The sequence below is a fragment of the Pygocentrus nattereri genome, chromosome 17, assembly GCF_015220715.1.
Source record: "Pygocentrus nattereri isolate fPygNat1 chromosome 17, fPygNat1.pri, whole genome shotgun sequence".
In the NCBI taxonomy this organism is placed as follows: Eukaryota; Metazoa; Chordata; class Actinopteri; order Characiformes; family Serrasalmidae; genus Pygocentrus; species Pygocentrus nattereri.
Window position 1 is genome coordinate 26,767,222 of NC_051227.1, and position 23,466 is coordinate 26,790,687.

Consider the following 23,466-nt stretch of genomic DNA (forward strand, 5'->3'; position numbering starts at 1 on the left):
ACAATCACAACAACAGCTTGTATAACTGTAAAGAGTGAAATGGTCATGTAAAATGAGATCTCACACAATGTTATATAGTGAACATTATGACAGAAAATAAAATGCTAGAAAGATGTAGATGTGTTTAAAACATGTTTAAAGAATTATTCCAAAGCACAGCGTCTCCAAAATTTTCCAAATTATCCAAGTCAAAAATTGCACAGAGGCTTTTAATCTTATCCTCACCCTCAGATGCTGCTGCATAATCATAAATTAATCAAGTTAGCCTCTGCTTTTCTTTTTCCCACTTTGTACTATAATACTTTATACTAATGATGTTTGCTATCCAGTGTAGACCAGAGGAGGATGGGTTCCTCTTCTGAGTCTTGGTTCCTCTCAAGGTTTCTTCCTCTTTAGGGAGTTTTTCCTTGCCACCGTCGCCGCTGGCTTGCTCATGGGTGCTTGGACCCAGATCTTCTTTTCTTTTTCTTTCTGTAATACTGATTGTTCTGTAAAGCTGCTTTGTGACAACACCTGTTGTAAAAAGTGCTACATAAATAGATTTTGCTTGCTTGCTTTTAAGACATGACTAAGCTGCATATCTACCTGAACCATATGAACCACATGAAACAAGAACAGGGAGACGGGACGTCTGAAGTGGTCAATGAGCTCGTTCATAGCTGAAGATTGTTACTGTTACTGTTATTGTTACTGAGAAGGCAGTTAAGCCCAAGAGGCACTGCAGTAATATGTGATGTAGATCTTTACTCTGTAGAAATGTGCAGTCCTGCCTGAAAGTAACTGGACAGTTACTTCATTTTGGTCACCAAACAAAGATATAAATATCCTGAAATTAAAGGTGACAATCTGCAGTTTAAACACAATAGTGGCACTCAAAAGTCCAATGAGTCAAAATACATAAATAATAAATAAACAAAAAAATAACATTAACTGTTTAGTTCAAGGCCCCATTTAAACTTGTAATTCACTCCTTCTTGTTCACTTTTATCACCAGCTTATCCTGACCCACTGATGATGGCTGATGACCCCATTTCAGACCCCATGTCTGGTTTTCAGAGTGCAAATCACAAGAATTCCACTTTATACACAAATTTGTGTGCAAAAGTTTGGGCACCTCTGGTCAGATTACAAAGGTAACCTGTTCAATATGTATATAAATATATCTCTGCTAATACATAGACGATTGTAGATGTCAACATTGTTCACTTAGAAAATCAACAAAGCACGTTATTTGACCAGGGGTGCTGAAACTCTCCAACTTTAGAACACATGAGAGCTGTGAAAGTATCCGTGTAGGGGTTCTAGTCTCCTTATGATCTCTACCGGACAGTGGAGAAGTGGTCTCTCATCTCTGCGGTGCTGCTGCTCTCAGCTCGGTCCGCTTTAGTGAGGAGGACTGTGAGCGCTCAGCCCGCCAGTAGGCGGCGCTGCAAGCACATTTTATGCAAAGTGATAAACTCCATTAGACTCCTACGTTCAGCATCCGCGCTGTGCCATACGTTAGCGTGCCTGCCATCTCTTTCCACTCCTCCATCCCTCCATCCCTCCACCTCTGCGCCGAGGATGCAGAGAGACAACGCACAGCGGCCGTGCGGAGCAGCCCCGGAGCTCTCTCCGCCCGACAGCCTCGGTAAGAGCCTTTCCCTCAGCGCGCGCGGAGTGCAGGCTGTTTACCTGTCACCTCGGGCTTCTGCAGTGCAGGGTGGCGGTGCGGCGCAGTGAGAGACGCGGCGGGATGACGCGCCGCCGCTGCTGTGACGGGCTGCGGGGATCAGGCGGCTGTGCTGCCGAAGCGCGCGACTCCGCGGACATTTCTCACTGCGCGCGTGACCTGGATCAATCTGCTCTGACCGGGTTATACATGTACAGTGTGTGCTCATACCGAGGTGTCTGTGTGTGTGTGTGTGTGTGTGTGTGAGTGGCGCGCGCGCACGAGTTCGTAGATAATGTTAGATGTATCTGTAAATGTTATGTCTAATGATGGATAGGTTCAATATGTCCATAACAATATATAGAGCTCTCTCACTCTCTCTCTCTCTCTCTCTCTCAATCTCTATGTGTGTGTGTGTGTGTGTGTGTGTGTGTGTGTGTGTGTGTGTGTGTGTGTATGTATATATATATATATATATATATATATATATATATATATATGAGAGAGAGAGAGCGCTACGCCTTCATAAGCTCTTTGCTTTAAAGGGGAATTCCACCGAGTTTTCAAATTCTCTGCTTAATTAAATGGTCAAGGCGCAGACAAAGTCAATCAGAGTCGTCTGATGTGAAATTGTACCTGTTAGAAAAGTCAGAACTGTTCACAGTGGTGGTGATAGAAATCGGACGTGTGCCTGATATCTGAGACATTGTTTTACAATAGTTTTGAGATAAGTTGTGGTAAAAATAACATTTGACAAACCTTACAAGACATATGTAGGCTCACTGGAGGTTTTGGATAGTAAATAAAATGTCTATGTTTGTGTTGTAGACATGGTGACCCCAGATACCCAGATACCTATCAAAGAAATCTACATGAAAAACCTCTAAATATTTTACAAAAATCATTTTTGCTATACATATATATATATATATATATATATATATATATATATATATATATATATATATATATATATACACTATATGGACAAAAGTTTTGGGACACACCTCTTAATCATTGAATTCAGGTGTTTCATTCAGTCTGATTACTACAGGTATATCAAGCGCCTAGCCATGCAGTCTGCCTTTACATACATTTGAGAAAGAATGGGTTGCTTTAAAGAGCTGACTGAATCCAAGCATGAATAGTATAATAGGATGCCACCATTGCAACAAGTCAGTTCACAAAATCTCTGCACTTCTAGATATCCCACAATCAGCTGTGAGTGATGTTAGTGAAAAGTGGAAGCATTTAGGTACCACAGCCACAAAGTGACAGACTTATGTAAAGTTACAGTGCATAAAAGTCATCATTGCTCTGCTGACTCAATAACTGCAGAGTTCAAACCTCCTCTGGCTTTAACATCAGCACAAAAACTGTGCACCAGCATCTTCATGGCATGGGTTTCCATGGCAAAGCAGCTGCATGCAACCCTTACATCACCAAGCACAATGTCAAACATTCAACAAAGTGGTATAAAGCGCGCCACCACTGGACTCTGGAGCAGTGGAAATGTCTTGTGTGGAGTAACGAATCACGCTTCTCTTTCTGGCAGTTTGATGGATGACTCTGGGTTTGGTGAATGCCAGGAGAACATTGTGCCAACTGTAAAGTTTGGTGGAGGATGGATATGCTATGGGGCTGATTTTCAGGGTTGACCTAGACCCCTTAGTTCCAGTTAAGGGAAATTTTAATGTTTGAGACATTTTGGACAATTGAATGTTTTCAACTTTGTGGGAACCGTTTGGAGAAGCACCATTTCTGTTTCAGCATGACTGAGTCCCAGTGTACAAAGCATGGTCCATGCAGGTGTGCCTGGGTGAGATCTGACCTCAACCACATCTAACACCTTTGCGATGAACAAGAACAGAGATTGCAAGCCAGGCCCTCTCATCCAGAATCAGTGTCTGACCTCCCAAATGCTCTTTTGGACGAAAGGGCAAAAGCTCCCACAGACGCAAGCTGTCATAGCTGCAAAACAGGGATCAACGCCATATTAATGCCTATGGATTTAGAATGGTTTGTCATAAAAGCTTCTTTTAGGTGTAGGTGTCCCAATACTTTTGTCCATATAGTTCATATATACTGTAAAATATATAAAATAGCAGTGTTCCTTTCATAATTTATCCTTAAAGCCTCAGTCAAACAACATAGTTTGCTTTTAGTTTAGTAAAGAGCTTTATGGGTTTTTTTTAATGCTGCATTCTTTTGACTTGTTTTACTGAATCCAGCCTAATTAGTTAATCAATCCCATAATTAATGGACCTGTCTCAGCTCTAACAACCCTGCCTGAATGTCCTACACAGAGCAAATGCTCATTTGCATTCTGACGTTACATAGGAATAGATTTGCATACAGCTACCAAAAACTGATTGAACTGGCAGCAGTCCCATACACAGCCTGATAGCACAACTGTGAAAAATGTCTGTTCACGATCAAACTTAAAAAAGCAGTAGCCTAAGGTCTGTGTGCTGTTGTGGTGCAATAAGGAGAAATTCAGCAGTGTTCCCCAAACAGCAGCAGAGCGGAAGTCACACTGACACAAAGAACTCTGTGCCCTGTTGCAGGAGCTAGATGGATACTGTGCGACTGTGCGTGTGGTCTTCTGTGGTTTTATACCATGTTTTTCATCTCTTATGTACTTTATACTATAAACAATTAGGGATCAGAGCAACACACTGCATGCATCATCTAAGACATTGCTGTTTTCTGCAGGTTCTCTTTTTAGGTTTCATTTTTCTAATGTGAATCCTGCTTAAAGGCAGTGATTATTCCAGTGCTATATATGCTTTATACGGCCTAGTTTGCTTGTACTATTTCAACTTTCAGAACACCTAATACAGGACATGAGTGCCCAATCCTGGACCTGGAGATCTACTACCCCATAGAGTGTAGATCCAACTCACCTGGCTCTATTATTCAGATGCCCCTGGAGGCCTTTATTAGCTGGATCAAGTGTGATAGACTGTGATTGGAGCTAAACTACGCAGGCTGGTAGATCTCCGGGACCAGGATTGGACCCCCCTGCAATAGGAATCAAACAACACACGTAACATATGAGCTAAATGTGATTACTGGAGACATTTTAATGTGTAATGACTTATTTAAGAAGGTCTGCATATCCTCCATCTGCATCCAGGCATGGTCATATTGAAAAACACCTATTAGTTATTCAGGCTTCTGTAGCTGTTTTTTTTTTTTTTTGTTCTCAAATGAGGCGAATAAATAAAGCGAATGAGGGTTGGTTGTAGAGGAACAGGGGCGCGGCCTGTGGTTTCCTTAGTTAATATTTCATGAACACTGTGGTTCAGGGAGCTGAACGTGCGGGAACTGCTGTCACCATCACTGCTCAAGCTGAGATAGTAGAGAGCAGTGGGGTGAAAAGGCGTCAGTGCATTATGGCACATCAGCCTGAAGGTGGTGATTTTAATGCATTAATTCTGGAGTAACAGAATTTATTATATTTCATTTAAATACTGTTCAGTAATGTGTGCTTAATTATGATATACATACAAGCAGTGGGAAAATATATTTAGAACACAGGAATTAAGTATCTGTATTCAGTCCAAATAACATTTTATAAAGGACACATTCAGAATAGCTTTAAATTCTTAGAAGAGCACTTTAAGTGTACTTTATCCTCTAAATGAAAAACTTACCACACCAATTACTAAAAATTAGCTTTGGGATATGACAAACTGTTTGTGTATTTCATGAGATGGCAGTGGGCTTGTGGGAGAAAGTAATGCTGAGTATTGAAACTTAATTTTAAATAAACAATAAACACAATTACATGAAGAAAACTGGCAACAAATAACAACGAGAAACAGCATGAATTAAAAATGACAATTTCAGTTTTTCTGCATATACCTTGTCAATACACATTGTAAATGTATTTTGAATATGTTACTTTTTTATGGACTGGAATGCAATATTTTACTGAATACATTTAGGAGAGCATATTCAATATTCAGCCTAACACTTTAAACGGTGCTGTGCAAATGTCCTAGGCACCTAAGCAAATTGTTTAAAACCATTTACCTGGGCAGTAAGTTTGTTTCCCCTTGTAAAACACCATTAGAATAGAGGCAAACAAACATTAATGCAGCAAAAGTAACAGTAAATATCTTGTTTTCAATAAAGTAGTCGATATCAGCTTGTTAGAAGTGCACACATTAGGTTCCACATTTCACTTTGATACCCACAGCCATCACATGGTTAACTTAATAACATATTTATCAGACAAACCAGAGGTTAGATGATTACTATGTTTAATACTGGACTTTCACAAGAAAATGTTTGGAAATCTTTACGCTACTGCACTGACAGGCATAAAATAATTTTCATAAAAACCCCTTAAAAGGCCAGGGGTTCGTATTATTTGTATTTATTGTCATACTAGTGTTTTTAAGCAAATAAACACTCACTGACCAGATAAATAACATTTTAAATCTGAGGTTCTCAGGTGTTTTTGCACTGTACTGTATATGATAATAATTTTTAGTAATTAAGGATTCAAAATGTTGCAGGAATCATATCGGCACATATTTGCATTAAAAAATAATCGGCATTGGACAGATGTCTAGATTTGGATTTTCCTGCATTTTACTGCAAATAAAGGTTATATTTCTCTGTAATATTAATTACATTTTATAGATATATCAGCCTTTGCATCAGCATCAGCAGACATGCACGTGAAAAAAGATATTGATTCCCAATCCATTGCATCCCTAAAACGATAGTATTAAAAGTAGCACTCATTTTTGACCGAAATGAAATTCTCAAGTGCTTTTCAAATATGAAAATAAGATCAAACTGCATTTTATGACTGGATCCACCATTCACATTTGTGTATTCATTGTATTTTTATTATTCTAAAATAGTTGGACTGAATTCATTTGTCATGAAATTTAAAAATCCCAAAGAATCATAATTGAAGTCAGAAATTTCACCATATGCAAGTTCGAGAACAATGTCACATGTAAACATGCTGTGTACAAAAGAATCGTGAACACACCCACAAAGAGAAACACAGATGTAACATGACTGTCTAATCCACATCCCATAGGTTAGTGGTCTGATTAGGGAACAGGTGCAGCAGGCATGCTCTGAATATGTAATGGGGGATGGGGCTGATTTTTGGCATCTTAATGACTACAGCAGTAATTCCCTGTTCACATGTTATGCCTCTGGCAGCATTAGCAGCTTAAGAGTAGAAGGACCTTCAAATGTGTTAAACTGAAGTGAAAGAAGAAAAACTAAAGAGGAACTACCAACTATGCGACTACGACTAACGGGTTGCAGAAACAAAACAGGGCATGTAATGAGAATCTTCAATGCATAGAGCCAGTACCAGAATTTAGGATGAATCAGTGTGATATTATATCCTCTCTCCCTTTCTCTCTCTCTCTTTTTCTGGTTGTCTCTTTCTCTCATTGTCAATCAGTTGTAGCTTAACAGGAGGCTATGAGCGAGACAGGAAGCAGCTAAAAGCACTGAGAGCATGAGCGGATGGATGTGTCATGAGCCCAGTGGAATGCACTAAAAGGTAAGTGAGTTGTTTTGAGTACAGGTTTATTGTCAGAGCTGCAGAGCTTTCATAAAAAATGTAATTGCTGTTGCTAAATCCTTTGGAAATGTGCTCTTTAGATTATCACTTAGCACTAGCCAGATCCATTGGGCACATCCTGTGGAAAGATTGCAGCTATACCCTCTCTGTTTGGGCCAAGTTTCAGAATCCCCCCATATCTCTCCCTCAGGAGATCTGGCAAGAGCTGCCCTGTTACTTCAAACACTGGGTTAATTTCTCCAAAATGTAGCCAATTACAGATCCAGATTCCAGACCCAGTGTGGTATTTTAACTTTAGCAGTGGAGCATTGCTGTTTAACGATAGTTGCTGCTAGTGTTGTACAGTGGACGCCCACATTCGCATACTGTTACAGCTTAATTTTGGCTAAAAACAAAACATGAAGTGCTGCCCCTAGCTAGTCTTCAGCAAAATTGCTCTGATTTCCTAGGATTATGCTTGGCCTCATGCATCATGCATTATTTATTTGTTAATTGCATCACAGATAAACCAGACATCACCACTTCTGGATTCAGTATAGATTCACTATGAGGTTTGCTGTTTGCAGGAAGAAGGCAGGCAGCTCACACTTGTCATTTGATTAGCTAAACTGCTGTATGACTGCTGTATGACAGGGCTGGTAGGTTGTCCCCTAATCATTGTCAATGGTGTTTGCAGCACTGATGAGTGTGAAATATGCAACAAAGCCTATAGTACTGCACAAAATCAAACACCACCTATCATGTATTTTATTTCCAGTCAGAATAGCCATATAGTAAAAGTTATTCTTTTTTCAGGTTCAGGGAAATAAGGGAAAAAACCTAGAAAATTACATAGGTGCCTCAATAACTAAATCATTCCATTCTTTTTTGGAAGACTTGCTTTTAGTTTTCCAAAGAAATCTGCAGGGACATTTCTCGACACCTCCAAAGTTCAGTCTTAGAAATTAGTTGCATTTTCTGCTTTTCATGTTCCAAGCACATACTATAATGTTGAGGTTTGGAATCTTGGTGGTCAGTCCATCATTCTGAGAATACCAGCAGCTTTGTTGTTTAATTTGCAAATTTTCTCCTTTATTTTGTTTATTTCCTTTACTTAGTAAAAGCAGTTAGAATTTTTTTTCCCATGTTGTGAAGCCCTTACCAGAATGTTGAACTTCTGCCTTAATTCTCTCTCTGCTTGTTGCCTGGAAAGTGGAGCTCCTGTAACTCTTTCTTTCTAATTGAGGAATCCCTTGAGGAGCACCATTTTGGTCCCTCCCGGGTTGTATTGATCTAAAGGCATGAGTGATGTTCTTGATGTTTTCCTGCTGGCTTCAAAGAATGTGATGACTGAATGGTAGGCGTTGTTTTATTTTATCTGCTCTGAAATACATTGGAAATAATTGGCAGAGTATTGGTAAGTCATTTTTGGCTGCCCAAATTCAAGACTCTTGGAAAGTGGGTCAGATTTGTTGTTTTGCTTATAGGAGTGAGACATAACAAAGCTGACTTTGAAGCAGTTGTTAACACCATTCATGTCAGGTTAAAGTATATTTACATTATTTGTGAAAGGATATTTTATACAGATAGTATGCTACTATCAATCAGATGATCTGACTATACATATTTCTATATATATATATGGAGAGAGAGAGAGCGAGAGAGAGAGAGAGAATTTTTAATACATTTTACATACACACTGCATAATTTTACTTGGATATTCTAAGTATAAATGGAATCTCAGTGTAGCACAGTAAGTTGAAGCTGTCCTGCAGGATGCCCTTTAAAATCTCTGACTACAGAGGAACTGGACTGTGGAGGTTTGGCTAGGGCTGATTGATTGACCTTCCCTACTATTGCTGACAGAGCAGAACATTTTCGTCTGCTGCTCTGCAAGTAACATCCACCTTGCCAAGCTAATCAGAGTGCAGTTTTTGGAGTATACTGAGTGGTAGCAAGGAATGCTTCATTGGAAGCTACAGACGCAGATCAGTTCTCTTAAAAATGTACACTGTAAAAAGTGGAGGAGGGCAATTGCTGATTCAATTGCTGAGGTTTGACTTGATGCAAAATAATGCTTTTGTTCATGCGAAGAACATTTTTGCCATGCATTTTTCATCCAAAGTGTTTATCTGACCCGAAACACAGTCAGCTAGAAAACAGTGAGGCAGCTGATTTAATGATGGACATGTTGCTTGTAGTCTTTGTCATTCTATCATGTCCAATACATCAGACAAAGTTAAGATAATATGAATTAAACAGTTGATATGATTATCAACAATAAATGTGAGCCACTGTTTTACACGTTTACATGTCTTGTGAGCATCATATAAATGTGGCAGTCCAATCTATTGAAAGGATCCATAGTAGATCTTTTAAAGATTATATGTGTGAAATATGGTAGTTGTTACTCTATTGTAACATACTCTATCAAGTCAAGTCAAGTCAGCTTTATTGTCAATACTACAATATATACAGGGCATACAGTGTAATGAAATTGTGTTACTCTCAGACCCCATGGTGTAACAATAACATTAAATAGAGAGTAAACAGGAAAAGCACAAATTTAAATAGACAAAAAAAAGACACTAAACACTAATTGTAAAAATAAACCTTAATTGTAGAAAAATAGAACAATAAAAAAAATATATATAACTATAAGAAGGTCCTGAAGTTAATATTAGACTGACACAAGGCACATACAGATTAAGTTCTGTGGGTATAAATAATGCAAATATAAACAGAAGTGCAATTTGAATGGGCTTATGGAGCAGTTAAAGTGATGGGTGCATAACAGAAAGTGATGGGTGCGTAACAGAAAGTGATGGGTGCGTAACAGAAAGTGATGGGTGCGTAACAGTCCCTGAGAATGTCAGAGTTCAGTACTGGGGAGTGGGGATCAGGAACCTGTGTTTTTTCATCCAAACTTTGTGTGTGTGGAAATTGGAATTAGAAAAATAAACTATATAATATAACATGTGCAATAACTTTTTGCACATATACAATACAATATATATAATTCAAAACACGTCTGAGCAAACAAATAGTAGTTGTGTGTCACATTTAGCTGTAAAATACCAATTTTAAGTGCAATGCAATTTCAAGTTTATTTCTCTTAAATTTAAATGTAAATTTCAGGGGAGTTCAAACTTTTGTATATGACTTTAACATTATATCTGTTGCCTCCTTTCAAAGAGCTCTGATACAGACGTCATTTATCTAAGGTGCAGGCTTAAAGTAAATGGCTCCAGTCCTGTGACTGATTTCATTAACCTCATTAAAATTTTCATATGAACTGAAGACAGCCTATTATTATTTTATAATTGACTGTTCTCTAAAGCACATTAATGCTCTTTTTAGGACTTTGAATTGAAAGCTGAAACAAAGCATTACTGGTAGACAATGACATTGTAATGATATTTGTGTTATCAGCATTGGACGGATGTTTAGATTTGATTGATATTTCAAACTGATAATTGCTGACAAATGTATTGTACTCTGGAAGAGTTGAAAGTATGGGTGACACTGGACTACTGGGTCAAAATATAAATAAATAAAATAAAGATTTAAAAACAGATTTCAGAAGCTTCACATCAGCAATGCATGTCATACGCAGAGATTCCGAGACAGATGGTAGATGAGAATTTAGACTGACCGCAGAGACACTGCCAGATTAAATGAGGCCGGCATATTTTCATTCATCCTAGAGAAGCGCTCAGGAAAATCTCAATGTAAGTCAGTGTCAGTGCTAAACCTCTGAGATCCTTGCTTTTTGTGTGGAAGTGAATCTGGCATTCTAGCTTTGAGAGTGTGTAATAAGTGGGGAACTGGCCAATCAGCTGCAGAAATGTAATGGGTCTGAATTGATCAAGTGTTTTGAGTCACATTACCAAACTTTCTTTTCAGCAGCCAGCAGCATCCATTATCTCCCTTCACTGAGGCACTGAGACGCTATCCAGCTCCAGAGGATCCATTTTTAACTTGTTTATGACTCGTTCTCTGCCTGTGGTAGATGTGCCTCTTTTAGTAATAGCAGTTACATACAGCCTGAAGCCCTAACAGAACCACAACAGTGTTACATATTACACCTTCAAGCATGTGGGTGAAAAGATATAAATATTTAGCCTGTCGTGGTTGGTGAGATCAAGCCACAGCTGTTGAGAGCTAGCATGTATTAGAGACTGTAGAATGTGTGATACCTATATTCTGTATAGGTGATTGCAAATCTATAGGAAGTTTGCTGGAATGTTCATATGAAATGTTTAAGGTGGGCATGGCCATGATATGGTATTGTTATTGTGGGAAATGACATCATCATATACTTTCCTGAGTATATCAATGGTATCATCTCCAGCAATGGGTTCCCAATCTTTTTACATTCCCATTCTCTGTCAGACATTAAAGTACCTGCTTACGCACACATATATGTGCATATTGAAATGAAGCATGTATGAAATATTTGACCTTGTGAAATTTGTTTCTCTTTAAATATCACGCATGTTTATGATGCTTAGATACAGCACACATAATATAATGAATATTACTGAACACATCATGTTACTGACTGACTATAGTTATCAGGTTGAAGTCAGCAGAAAATGCTGGATCAGACATTGAGGATTAACAATAGTGATTTTTATCCAATCCTGTGATAAATCTAAGCTGAAATACCACTCCTTCACATTGTGTGATGTGCCGTGTATTTCTTTCTGTGGAGTAGTGGTGTTTGAACAGTTTGCAAAAGATGGTCTACTTTTAGATTCTTATCTAATATATAAGTGAAGCACTTAATTGAAAATGGCTCATTATGAAGCTTAGTAGGTTTTAAAGAAAAAAATATTGCAGTGTCTGTATCAGCCAGTGCTCAGGATTTCAAGATCAGCATTAGGCCTGTCACAATTATTACATAATTGTCTCATCACAATTATAATTATTAAGGAGTCTGGGGTTGTTATCCTCAGTTAGCTCTTGCAATTATATGTTTGCACCACAGCAAACAGAATAGGAATGGGGTGCATTATTATCAGTTGAATTGAAGCAAATTTTATGAAAATAAAATAAATGTAAAAGAAAAGAAAATGCCTTCAAGTAAACATGTTATGGGACAAACATACAATATTTGAAACAATAGCAGCGCTTTATAGTGTCCCAGTCTAATGCAGTAGCCACAATCTAACATGCTGATCATGATACAGTGATACAATATATTTTGATACAGTATGAAACACTCCACTGCAATTCATGACAATGCAATAGATTTATATCCCTAAGCCTCTGACTGTTTTATAACCGCTAGAGGGTAGCAGTGAGGACTGTTTGCTTATTTGAGTTCAAGCTGTGTGTCATCTGGTGTAGCTACTAAGTATTTATAAGCACGGTAGCTAATCAACAAATTTGTCCACTTTATGCTTACACTTTGGTTTGGAGCCTAGACTTGGTTTTAGAGTTTACGGCTTTGTACAGGATCTGACCTCCTTCATTAACAGTCATGCTCATTTATTTATTATAATTTAAAACAATGCCTTAGACCATTCTGTTATGTTGATAGGAGGCTCCATTCAATTACTGAGGGACTTCATATCGATGTGTTGTTGTCTTGCTGAGGTTTACCTTAGTTTATGTTTGCCGGACTGAATGAAAATCAGCCCTCTGCTCATCCTGTGATGAGTGGCTTAAGACATGTACATCAGTAATAAGGACTGGCCTGCCTTTTATCTTCAAAGTAGCTTTCTATCCATATTACTTTCCTCCACCGCTTTTCTCTCAGTTCTACAGTCTTTACACTGTATTTGTTTTTGCGGCATTGGTGGACAAAGTAATAACTGTGCGCTTCTTTCCGGAGCTAATGACACAAAACTAGGACAGGAATTCTACATCCAGTTACTTTTTGGATAGGTTCAGTATTTTAACTTACTAGTTAGTGAGACTTTGTAAATGAGTAAGAAATGAATTTAGAAATTTTGCACAAAGGAAGTCCTGTGTGGAAGGATCGAGTTGTTTAGTCTGCATTATTTAACTCCCAGTTTGAAAACAAATCCCACCCCATCCTTGGTTGCAATAGTGCAACAGATTTTCCAAAAAAAGGGCAAACAAATGATGAAAGGAGTTAGCAAATACCAAATGTGCTTTTCTAAATGGGTAATTATGCAATGGGCTATTCCTGTCCAAGTGTTGATGTTTATCATGTATTTATGGGTAGCCAAAAAAATCAAAGGAAAAATGTCATGTTCAGTAAACTCTGAATATGTGTAGTCAACTGCACAATAACCCATTACACATTTTCCGCTGAGGGAAGCAGATTTCAGTTTGTAATTTGGAACCTATGCAGATGTATTCTAGTATCAGCTGTACATCCTGCATAAAGAATATATGCTGCATTTTCATCTAAATTTGTGTTCAATTCTGAACAATTCTGCAAGCATTCATTCAAAAAATGTGAGGCACTGAATTTACTTCATTCAAATCCGTATTTTGTTTTTATTCATATATTTTATTTGAGAAATTGTCTCTATCTCTGTTTCTGGCAGCAGTATGTTACAATTTTGTCTTAGTATCTTAAAATAATGACTTATTTACTAAATTGACTATTGACTTACTATGTCAACATAATGACTTATTTTCTCAAAACAATGATATACCATGTCAAAATAATGACTTAGTGTGTCAAAATGATTTGTGATAATCTTAACCTGTGATAAATGATGCTATTTGAATATACTGTCAGAATTTCCTCTTAATCATAAGTATCTTCAGAAAGTAATTATTGTGAGATACTAAATGAATATTTTGAGAACATAAGTCATTATTATAATAATATTATAATAAGTCAGTTTATAATATATCATTGCCAGAAACAGAAGGACAAAAAACAAGATTCCCTCCTCAACTTAATGAGAACAGCCTTCCATAGCGATTTCCTTCATTCTGGGATGTTAGAAGTCTTTCTGGCCTGGTAGAGGCTCTGTAGAGGCTTTTAACATTTTAACTGTGGAACCACTGGACCCTTGTAAGAAAAGTAGGTCAAGTGCAAAGTTGTCTCTCTGCAGTGGGTGTTGAGTGGGGAAATTTGGGGGTTGGGGCGGGTGGTATATCGTGTTTAGGATGAAAATTCTTTCTACAGCATTGAATACAATTACAGTTCTATTACTGTCAGTGTTTCTTCATATAATATGACTGTCCATTGAGCCGCCTTCTTTTAAGACCAAAACATAGATTGATATCTGATCTGATCCTCCCGCAGTTATAAGCTGTGAAAAGCAGAATATTTTTGAGTCAGCTCCGTGATTCTTTTAAGCCACATGCTCAAAGTCTAGACGCCTGCTGCTGACCTGAAAATGATATCTTTCATGTGTGACTGACAGGGCAGCTAGTCTTCAATCTCTTGATGTTAGTCCTTGACAGCAGTGTTTACAATTCACAACAAGCAGACATGCTATAAAACGATTCTATTCATTTGTCAGTCATTCAAATAATCCTATCACTATAGAGTTACTAATTAGAATAGCAATGACTGTTTGTAATTAGCCCTTTATTGTGTACCCCCTTCAACAGTCTTTGAGAATATTCTTATACCTTAAAGGCACAAAAACATGCTTTTTTGGCACAGTCTGAAAGTCCTGACCATCTGGTCAGTGCATTCATGTTGTTATAGCAGTGTGTACAAACATGCTTAGCATTGTTACAACAGAAAAAGGACAATTCAGTGAGACGCAATTTAAAGAATCTTATTTCAGGTTTGCAACCACCCACAATAATTATATCAAAATAGTATTAATGCTGCAATAATAATATGCTAATACTAATGCTCACTTTAGGAAGTTCATGGCTCAGATTTTATTGCATTTATAAATATATAGTTATAATGTTTTTGCAAAACAGATACAACAAGGAAGCAGTGGTGAGGCCCTAGAGAGCAAATTCATTGTCTGATTAATTTTGTCAAGTTACTCAAATAGTCCAAAATATATTCAGTACTCGTATTTGTTGTGCTTTGTTGCCTTTTCGTAGTAATGTGCATTTGTAGCCTAACTGAAGTATCATTAGAGAAGTGTTATGTGCTAAATATGAAAGGTCATATTCTACATTTTTTTTGTACATTTACTTTTAACACTTATATGGCTTTTTGTATTTAACTTTATTTTATTTTTCATGACCTCTCATTAGAATTAGGCTGTTTTTGTCACTGTGCCTTTAAGACTGACAAATGACTGGCTATCCTGTATTGAATCTCATTTAAAAAGCAGTCTGAGCTGAAACACCTCCTTATAACTTAAGTGTGAATGGGAGGGTCTAAACAGCTATAAGCTGAATAAGTGGATATCATCACAGTCAGACAAAAAGCATAATTCATAAATTTACAAACATTTTTGCTATTTTGGAGATAAAAAATGTAGCCATATGTGTAAATGTGTCAAAAATGGATTCAAAACAAGCTGATTTTAAAGCAGAGTTTTAATATGTGGTCTGTATGGACTGAATGGTACATTTTGAAAATTTAGTTGGTTTGCACACCTGCTTAGTTTTTTTTCCCCCTGAAAATCTGTGTCGACACAGGATATTAGTGTGGCTTTACCTCAGGGAATGGCCCCTTACTGTCGGGGTTCTGGAGCCAGCCTTGTTGCTGGGGAAAATTGGAGACTAAGCTTTCTGTTGCGTGGTTTGTGGGCACTGTACTCATTTTTTAAATAATGTTTAAAAAATCTGTAATACTTTGATTACAATTCAACAGTTTTGAGACAGACTCCAACATGCAACATGAAGCAGTGTCAGTGAGTGATATATTAAGTACTTCCACAATGCAGTTTGTAAATTTGCATAGAAGTTAGAGTAGTGTGGTTTTGTGGTTTGCCAGTTGAAAATTGATGCCAGAGTGTTATAAAAAAGCATATTGTCTCAAAACAGGCTGTACAGCAATTTCTGGCGTCTGAAAGTAAATTATAATTAAAACAATTGACAACAAGCGTGCACCCAGCAGCAGATAGCAATTATAATTATAATTATAATAAGGCCTATAATAATGTGTGTCACAAAAAATGTGCCTTATTTTGCTGTGTGAATTGATAAAATAATTATGTTCACAACTCATCCATATTTGCATTTTTATCAATTAAAAACAACTTTTTGTACATGTAGCACTATACAGTCATACAATATCAACAAAATAGCTTCTTCTAGATTTGGCTTTGTGCTTTGTGTTCAGGTCATTTTTACTGTGGCCTGGTATCAGAATGCCCTCAGCTTAATGATTTTTTCTGCTTTGTCAGCAGGTTGAGAATAACAGCCCCTGATGTCTGTGGAAGTGCAGCGATTCTTTCCCACTTATGAAAGATGCCAGTATGTCTTCTTGGCTAGTGTTTGCGAAGAGTCCCACAAGTGAAATGGTGCTGAAATGGATGTGACAGCCATTAGAGCATAGAGACCCAGAATCTTAATGAAACATGAGCATGAGCGACAAGCTTGTTGAACCTGTTGGATCTACCTTTCAGGAAAGCCATGGGGAGCTTAGAAATAACAACCGGTGCGCTGAGGATTCCTTGGATGGAGATACCAATGCCAATCAGATCCAAAGCAAAGACAGTAGAACCATGGAGGAGTCGTCTTTTGTATCTCACAGTGAGGAACAGGACAAAATCATCATCTGGGGCACAGACTCTCAGTATGATGACCCAGAACTGGCAGAGTTTGAGATGTTGGAATGCCAAGAACTGGAGGCATACCTTGTGGAATCAGAGGATAATTATGTTAAACATGCAGAAGGAATTCCAGGGAAGCTTTACACCAACATCACTCCAACTGAGGACCCACAAAGCCCTAGTAAGAATGAGGCCTCCCAAGCTGACACAAAGGAGCAAGAAAATGTTTCCTATAAGTTAATCGGCAAAGAAACTGAGATATGCCTCGCTAGAGCTGAGGTCACCTCTGATAATGAAGTGTTTGTATCTTGTCACTCCACAATGTCCAGTCTTGGAGGAAGTTTTGCAAGTGCCCTAGAAAATGCAGGTCAGACCCAAACAGCAGAGTCTTGGCCTGCACAAACAGGACCTTACAGAACTCTCTCTGAGGACCTCACCATTGCCTCACAGTCATTTTTGACTCTCTCAGATAAGAGCAGGAGTTCTCTACATGTTGAGGGAACTCACGTTGATCTCAATCTTAACACTACCACCTTACCTGAGGAACCTCTTTTAGAAGCACAAGACAAACAGCCAGCAGAAAATGTTTTAACATACAAAGAAACCTCAGGTTTGCTGGAAAATGGCATAAATGAATGTAACCCAAGCATTACAAATGCTAAAAATGAGCACAATGACACGGGGCATGCCAGTGAGGACAGTGTTGGGCACCAAGAAGATCCTGTTGAGGAAGAACAGACTATAATTAGGAAAGAATGCAAACATCCAGATGCAAAAAACATTGCAGTGCAGCAAAAATCTTGCCAACCATTCGGGCCAGAGGACAACCATTCTCTTTCCCTGACCAAGAATACGCATGATTCCTGTCATGAACTAAAAAGTAAACCATCCCAAAGTGAGGAAAACTTTGACATGAATCATAAATCATCTAAACCAGGCTCAAAGGGAACACCTAATCAGTGTGCAGTAGCTGAACCCAAACTGTACCAGAAGCAGGCATCCTTTGAAACATCTCGCAGTTCTAGCCCATCCAGCCTAGAAAGGCGAAAGCCGTGGTGCAGTCCATCTAGTCCTGCTACTCCTCCATCTCCCAAAAATACTGGATCCCCAAGAAGACGGCTACTGTCTTCACCAGCCAAGACAGTCAGTGCAAGAGCTTCAAGCCAGGAGCCTACTGGCTCTCCACAAAGGGGTACCAGTGGCCTGAAGCCACCAAGCAAAAGTTATCTTAATACTGGCATCCCAAAACCCGTTCCCTCTCAACCACTAGCTAAAACAGAATCTCCTCAGACGTCTTCCTCTCCTCAAAAGCCTAAAAACGTCCGTCCAAAAATCATCACCTATGTCCGTAAGAGCCCTCAGGCAAAGCCACATTCTGTGGAGGGTCCATATGAAACATCTACTCTGCCCTCAAGGCTCACAGCATACACTAGCTCACAAGCCACTAAAGAGCAGAAGGTTGGGGGGCCCAAAGGCTCACCGGTGCTCAGTTCCTCCAATATCTTGTATGATAAATATCGTCAAGAGTTGCAGAAAGGAGGAAATTATTCCCCGCCTGGCCTGATGGTGTCTGGAATCAGACCTCCCAGTCACACTGTGCCTCACAAACTAGTGGGAAAGTCGGAAAGTTTTCATGGAGAACTTCCAGACAGATATATGCACGACGTGAGTGTTTATGACATTAGTATCATGATTGCTTCATCCTCATTTTAGAATTAATCTTCAAAGTATATACCTGTGTCAGTCTACTAGCTAGGCTTGCTGCTTGATTCAAAGAGAACCTCTTTGCTGTTTCCAGGTGGGCAGGGGTGTCCAGCACAGTGCACATGAAGTAGCAGGTGTGTACCGTTCACCCAGGGCCCTCAGACCTCAGCTGGGCCTTGGAGCTGTAACTAGGCAACCTACAACCAAGACTAGGATGATCATACCTGGCCAAAGATCAGCTTCACCTCTTAGCCATGCTGCTCCTGCTGGCCAACTCACCTACTGCTACCCAGATCCCACAGGTTAGAAGAAGTTTTTATTAAGTGGACAGGCTTAAAAAATCTCAAATCCCAAAACAGTTGTGGTATCTGAAGAAATCTGCTAATAAAATAAATAAGCACTTCAATGCCAATTGCTGATCTCATTATGATATGCCTGTTCCAGTTCTTACATAACTGCAATTATTAATAACGACCACAATTACTTGAGCACACTGTGCTTATATTCAATCATTAACTAAAATTTCATGATGATAAGATTTTATGTCAAGCCTGTTTTTTTGCTTTTGATAGTTGTGAAATTTGTTTGCATTGAATGCAAAATTCTCTGTACAACATTTCAGTCTATTAGAAAATTCAATCTGAGATACCATGCCTGAAAGACAGAAGCATCGCCTTACTAACTTACTAACCAGGAGAGGCAGCATGTGTGTGTATGTGTTTGTGATGGATATCCCATGAAAATATGCTGGCCAGTTAAAGATCAATTACACTCTAAAGGCTCAAGAGTTCTTACATTAGACGCTTAAGTAGTCCTGTTTTTGTAGTGTCTTATTATTCTGGGATATCCCTTCATTTTGTTTAATAAGAACTATTTTAACAATGAAAGTAAATCTGAAATATCTGAAATATTTTTATTGTGCAAAGTATTAAAAACAAAACTGAACAATATACAGATAAGCCTATGTTAGTGCTGCTTTCTAACACTAGACCCATAGGCCCAACAATAACCGTACTAAATGTTGTTTCTACAAGGTTAAAGGTACCTTCTTATTTGACAGCTCTTTGTTCAAATTTTCCGTTCCGCCTTAAATGGAACAGCAGTCAATAGTTTCTTTCTGACACCTGTGCAGGCAGCTGAATGTAACTGCTACACCATTAAAGGTGGAACGAGAAGTTCAAATAAGGAGCTTGAAGGAACATGAGTTTTTACACCCTCATTAAAAATGAATGAACTTTGTAATAATTAATGACTTCAGTCTTATTAAAATTTTAACAGTGTTTTTTCTCTAAAATGTCAAAAAAACATGATCATTTTGGCCAGTTCATTTTTCTGCAGCACCCCCCCTGGTTCTGCTCTACTATGACAGGTGACATATGTGAGAGCAAATGTACAATTTTGCGTCAAAATAAAGTCAAATATTAGATTGAAATATGAGTTCATATTAACTGAAATATGAGTAAGTAAACTGCAAGAAGAAAGTCATAAGTTCATCCAGCTGTTGTTAGTCTACTACTTAATGTTAGTCTGAAAAAATTGAGGCACTGTTATCTTTTTTCACATTTTGTCGCCTGTTTATACCAGAAATGACTACAGCTGTAATAATGCTCATTTCAGCTAACCTTTACCCTACATAAGCCCAGGAGTTTGGATAACTGTATGCAGAGTTCTGGGGATGTCATTGCTCATTATAGAGCAGTTACTGACCAGCAATTAATTGCAATATTTGGCACTGCATTCAGGGAAGTAATATGATTAATTATCAAGAATTCTAATTAATGGATTGTTGCAGTAAACAAATGTATTTACCCTGGATTTCACCTGTAATTATACCCACGTAGCCATATAAAAAGATTGTAGGAAGACAGTCACTAACTACCTGCACTGCAGTGCAGTCAGAAAAACTCTAACATGCTCCTTGCCAGCCTGTTCCCTAATTGTTTATCCAACCTAATGCAAAAAGACTCCACTCTAGCTGTGAGGCTATGGACTATAATCATTTCAAGGGCTGCATATGCATGAAGCTTCTGACACCCTCGCCCTTTGAAGTGTATAGCAGTCAAATTCAAGAGTTCTGAGCCACTACTTTTTTTCTGAATCTGTTTACTGAGCTTTGCTACTTTTGTAATCTGCTGCATTTCAAAGCATTCCATTCATTTTCAAAGGCTCCCTCTGGTTTCACTCAGACTAATTCAGTATGTAGAATCTGTTTGCACTCAGGGATTAAATGCCTTCTAAATTACGAAATCCTATTTAGCTTAATATCATCTTTATTCCTTAAGATCATTAATCAGTTCTGTTACATCATGTATTAAAATGATTGGCATGTTTATATCTTAAGTAATAATTTATGTAACCAGTATGTTACCTTAGGTATGAATTCTGAGTTCATAAAGTGAGTCCAGGCAGGGAGAAAGCGCTTCTGTCTAAGATCTCTCATTTCAGTGTCTTCATGCCCTGGAGAATAAGTGGTTGAGGGAAAGTTAACACTGAATGCACTATATTGAATATTCCATCTGAATTAGACTATGCTAATATTAGAGTCCCATCTAAAGGCTTTACTACTGAGTATTTGCCTATTATGTGTACATAGTGGATGAAAGTGTTTCATGTTAGAACCTTTTGTGTATAATATGCTGTCCTGTGATATTTGCTGCAGTCCATGATTCCCAAACTTAAATGTATTGCAGCATTACAACAGCAACAGTCTGCACATTGAACAAGCTTCCATTTGGCTGTTTATATGATATGCCATATATATATATATATATATATATATATATATATATATATATATATATACATAGTTATGTTTATACCATGTATCTATCCATGAAATATCTCGTCTCTTGTGGAGTTGGGGGAGGGGAGGGGGGTTCTGTGCAGGTGTAATGACTATCAGCAAATGAAGTTTGCATAAGAAAACACTCTCTAATTTTTGGATAGCAGTTGAGTGTTATTAATGATCTTTATCTTATATGTGCATTTATGGAAATACAAATAAAGTCATTTCTTATTTATTTCAGCAGGGGATGTGAAGAAGCCTCTATTAGAAGTAGCTCCCAAGTCTCTGCTTCCTAAACCGGGTCAGTCTGGCCTGCGCCCTCCTGGCTTCTCCCACCTGCCTGCTGCCCGCCTCGCTGCCTTTGGCTTTGTCCGCAGTGCCAGTGTGTCCTCCGTGTCCAGCAATCAATCTAATGACAGCACTCACAGTGACCCTTGCCAACCCACCAATCGTAAGTGTCATTCCTGCCATTACTAAAGCTTTAGAAGTAGTTTATGCTCACTTCAACTGATGACAATGCAGTATTTGGTGCAATCCATTGTTGAGGTGGGTGAGTTTGTTTTGATGATTTTTCACAAGTGTGTTTTTCACACCAAACATCATCTACTGTTGTACTATTCCTCTCAATTGTGACTGAATTTCTGTCTGCTGAAGAAATTTGTTCTGTCCATACTTCATCAATATTAGTAAAGAGTTTGGAATAAAACCGAAATAATACTGGACAAAATCAGTTCCAGTCCCTGTGGCCTATTATTTGCAGCTTTTGCTCTTTTATTTCTCTTTAAATAGCAGATTTTAAAAAGCAAGATGGTTAACTTACTTATGCATGACTGCAGAATATTATTGCAGTGGAAATACAGCTTGGTAAAGAAGTCCAACAGATTTCCATTAAACGCAGAAATGAGCTATGGTTCACCATTCTCATTATACAAATAATGAGCCATAGCAGCAAAACACAGCACAAATTATGGAAGTATTTTTTCATCAGGTCCAAATGGCACATGCAGTGTTGCCAGGGCATCAGAGCCAGCATGTTATACAACTGCTACTTTTTATGTAGCTATTAGTAATGGAGTGAGTTTCAGTCTCATGTGTAGTCCCATTAGAGAGGAAGGAGAGAAGGAGAGGTGGATAGGAGTGCATTGAGAGTTAGAGAGAGACCGGAGTGAGTAAATGAATTTGTAAATAAGGGGGCTGGAGACTGGATGTAAGTGCTAAGCTTGTTTTATTTTCCTTCCAGAACTCACTTTAGAGGCAAATCTGTAGGTGCAAAATACATAGACAGAAGCACACTTACAAAATCTAAACTTAAAACATAGGAAAGTGCTGGGTAGTGTGGCCAAAAATGTATATCACTATGTAATAAAACATTCTGGTGGTTTCAGTAAATAATAATAATTTCAAATAAAACCATTATAGATGCGTAAATATCCAATTTAAATAGCCTTACAGTGGCTTATTATTTTAGGACATGCCTTCACTTTTTAAGAACAATTTTACTGAGCTACGGTAAATCTGAAAGATTTTTTAAAATGTGCAAAATATTAAAAACATGAAGAGAAAAATAAAATACAAAGAGTAATGGGCAGCTCTATACCCAGTGTTTACAATATATTCTTTAGTTTCTATTGTTTATTTGGAGTTTAAGAAGTGTGGCAATTGAGAACTAACAATCCTACCTGTCAGTAAAACGTTGTTTCACTAAAACAATTGGCATATAAAATTAAATCCTAAAATGTTATAACTTAAAATTGGTATCAACCCCATTTCCATGTTGGTCAAGCCCTATTAAGGAGGCAGATAGCTTTACACCAGTAATATAACTAGGAAGAACTTGCTTTCTATGAATGAAATCCAAGTTCTGAAAGCAAGCAAAAATCCTAGAACGAGACCAAACAGACATGAACACAAGCACAGATAACAGGACTAGTGTTGGGTACTGAAAGTCCAGACTTTTATTCAGTGGGTAATGAGAAATTCCAGGCCTACACAGAACTAATGTAGCACGGGTGAACTCAATGCTCATCATTAACTGAGAGCTATCCAGTGATTGCCTTGAGGCAGACCCATACAGAGCTGCTGAGTCCGGTGATTGAAGCTGTAGAGGAGTGAATGGAGGTGTGATTGCAACAGAAATACATGAAGG

At 38.1% G+C, this 23,466-nt stretch overlaps 1 protein-coding gene across 3 annotated transcripts in view; it reads left to right on the forward strand.

Moving 5' to 3' along the window:
• The first annotated feature begins 1,457 nt into the window (after positions 1–1,457).
• mtus2b (microtubule associated tumor suppressor candidate 2b) overlaps positions 1,458–23,466 on the forward strand; it is a 46,087-nt gene continuing 24,078 nt past the window's right edge. The window contains exons 1-5 of one of the 3 annotated variants that reach the window (XM_017696814.2): positions 1,458–1,630; positions 7,098–7,199; positions 16,463–18,496; positions 18,630–18,837; positions 21,562–21,771. In XM_017696814.2, coding sequence (XP_017552303.1) covers positions 16,637–18,496; positions 18,630–18,837; positions 21,562–21,771 — 2,278 coding nt within the window. In that variant the 5' untranslated portion in view covers positions 1,458–1,630; positions 7,098–7,199; positions 16,463–16,636. The remainder of the gene's footprint in view (positions 1,631–7,097; positions 7,200–16,462; positions 18,497–18,629; positions 18,838–21,561; positions 21,772–23,466) is intronic. The other 2 variants (XM_017696816.2, XM_017696815.2) reach the window with 2 other exon arrangements.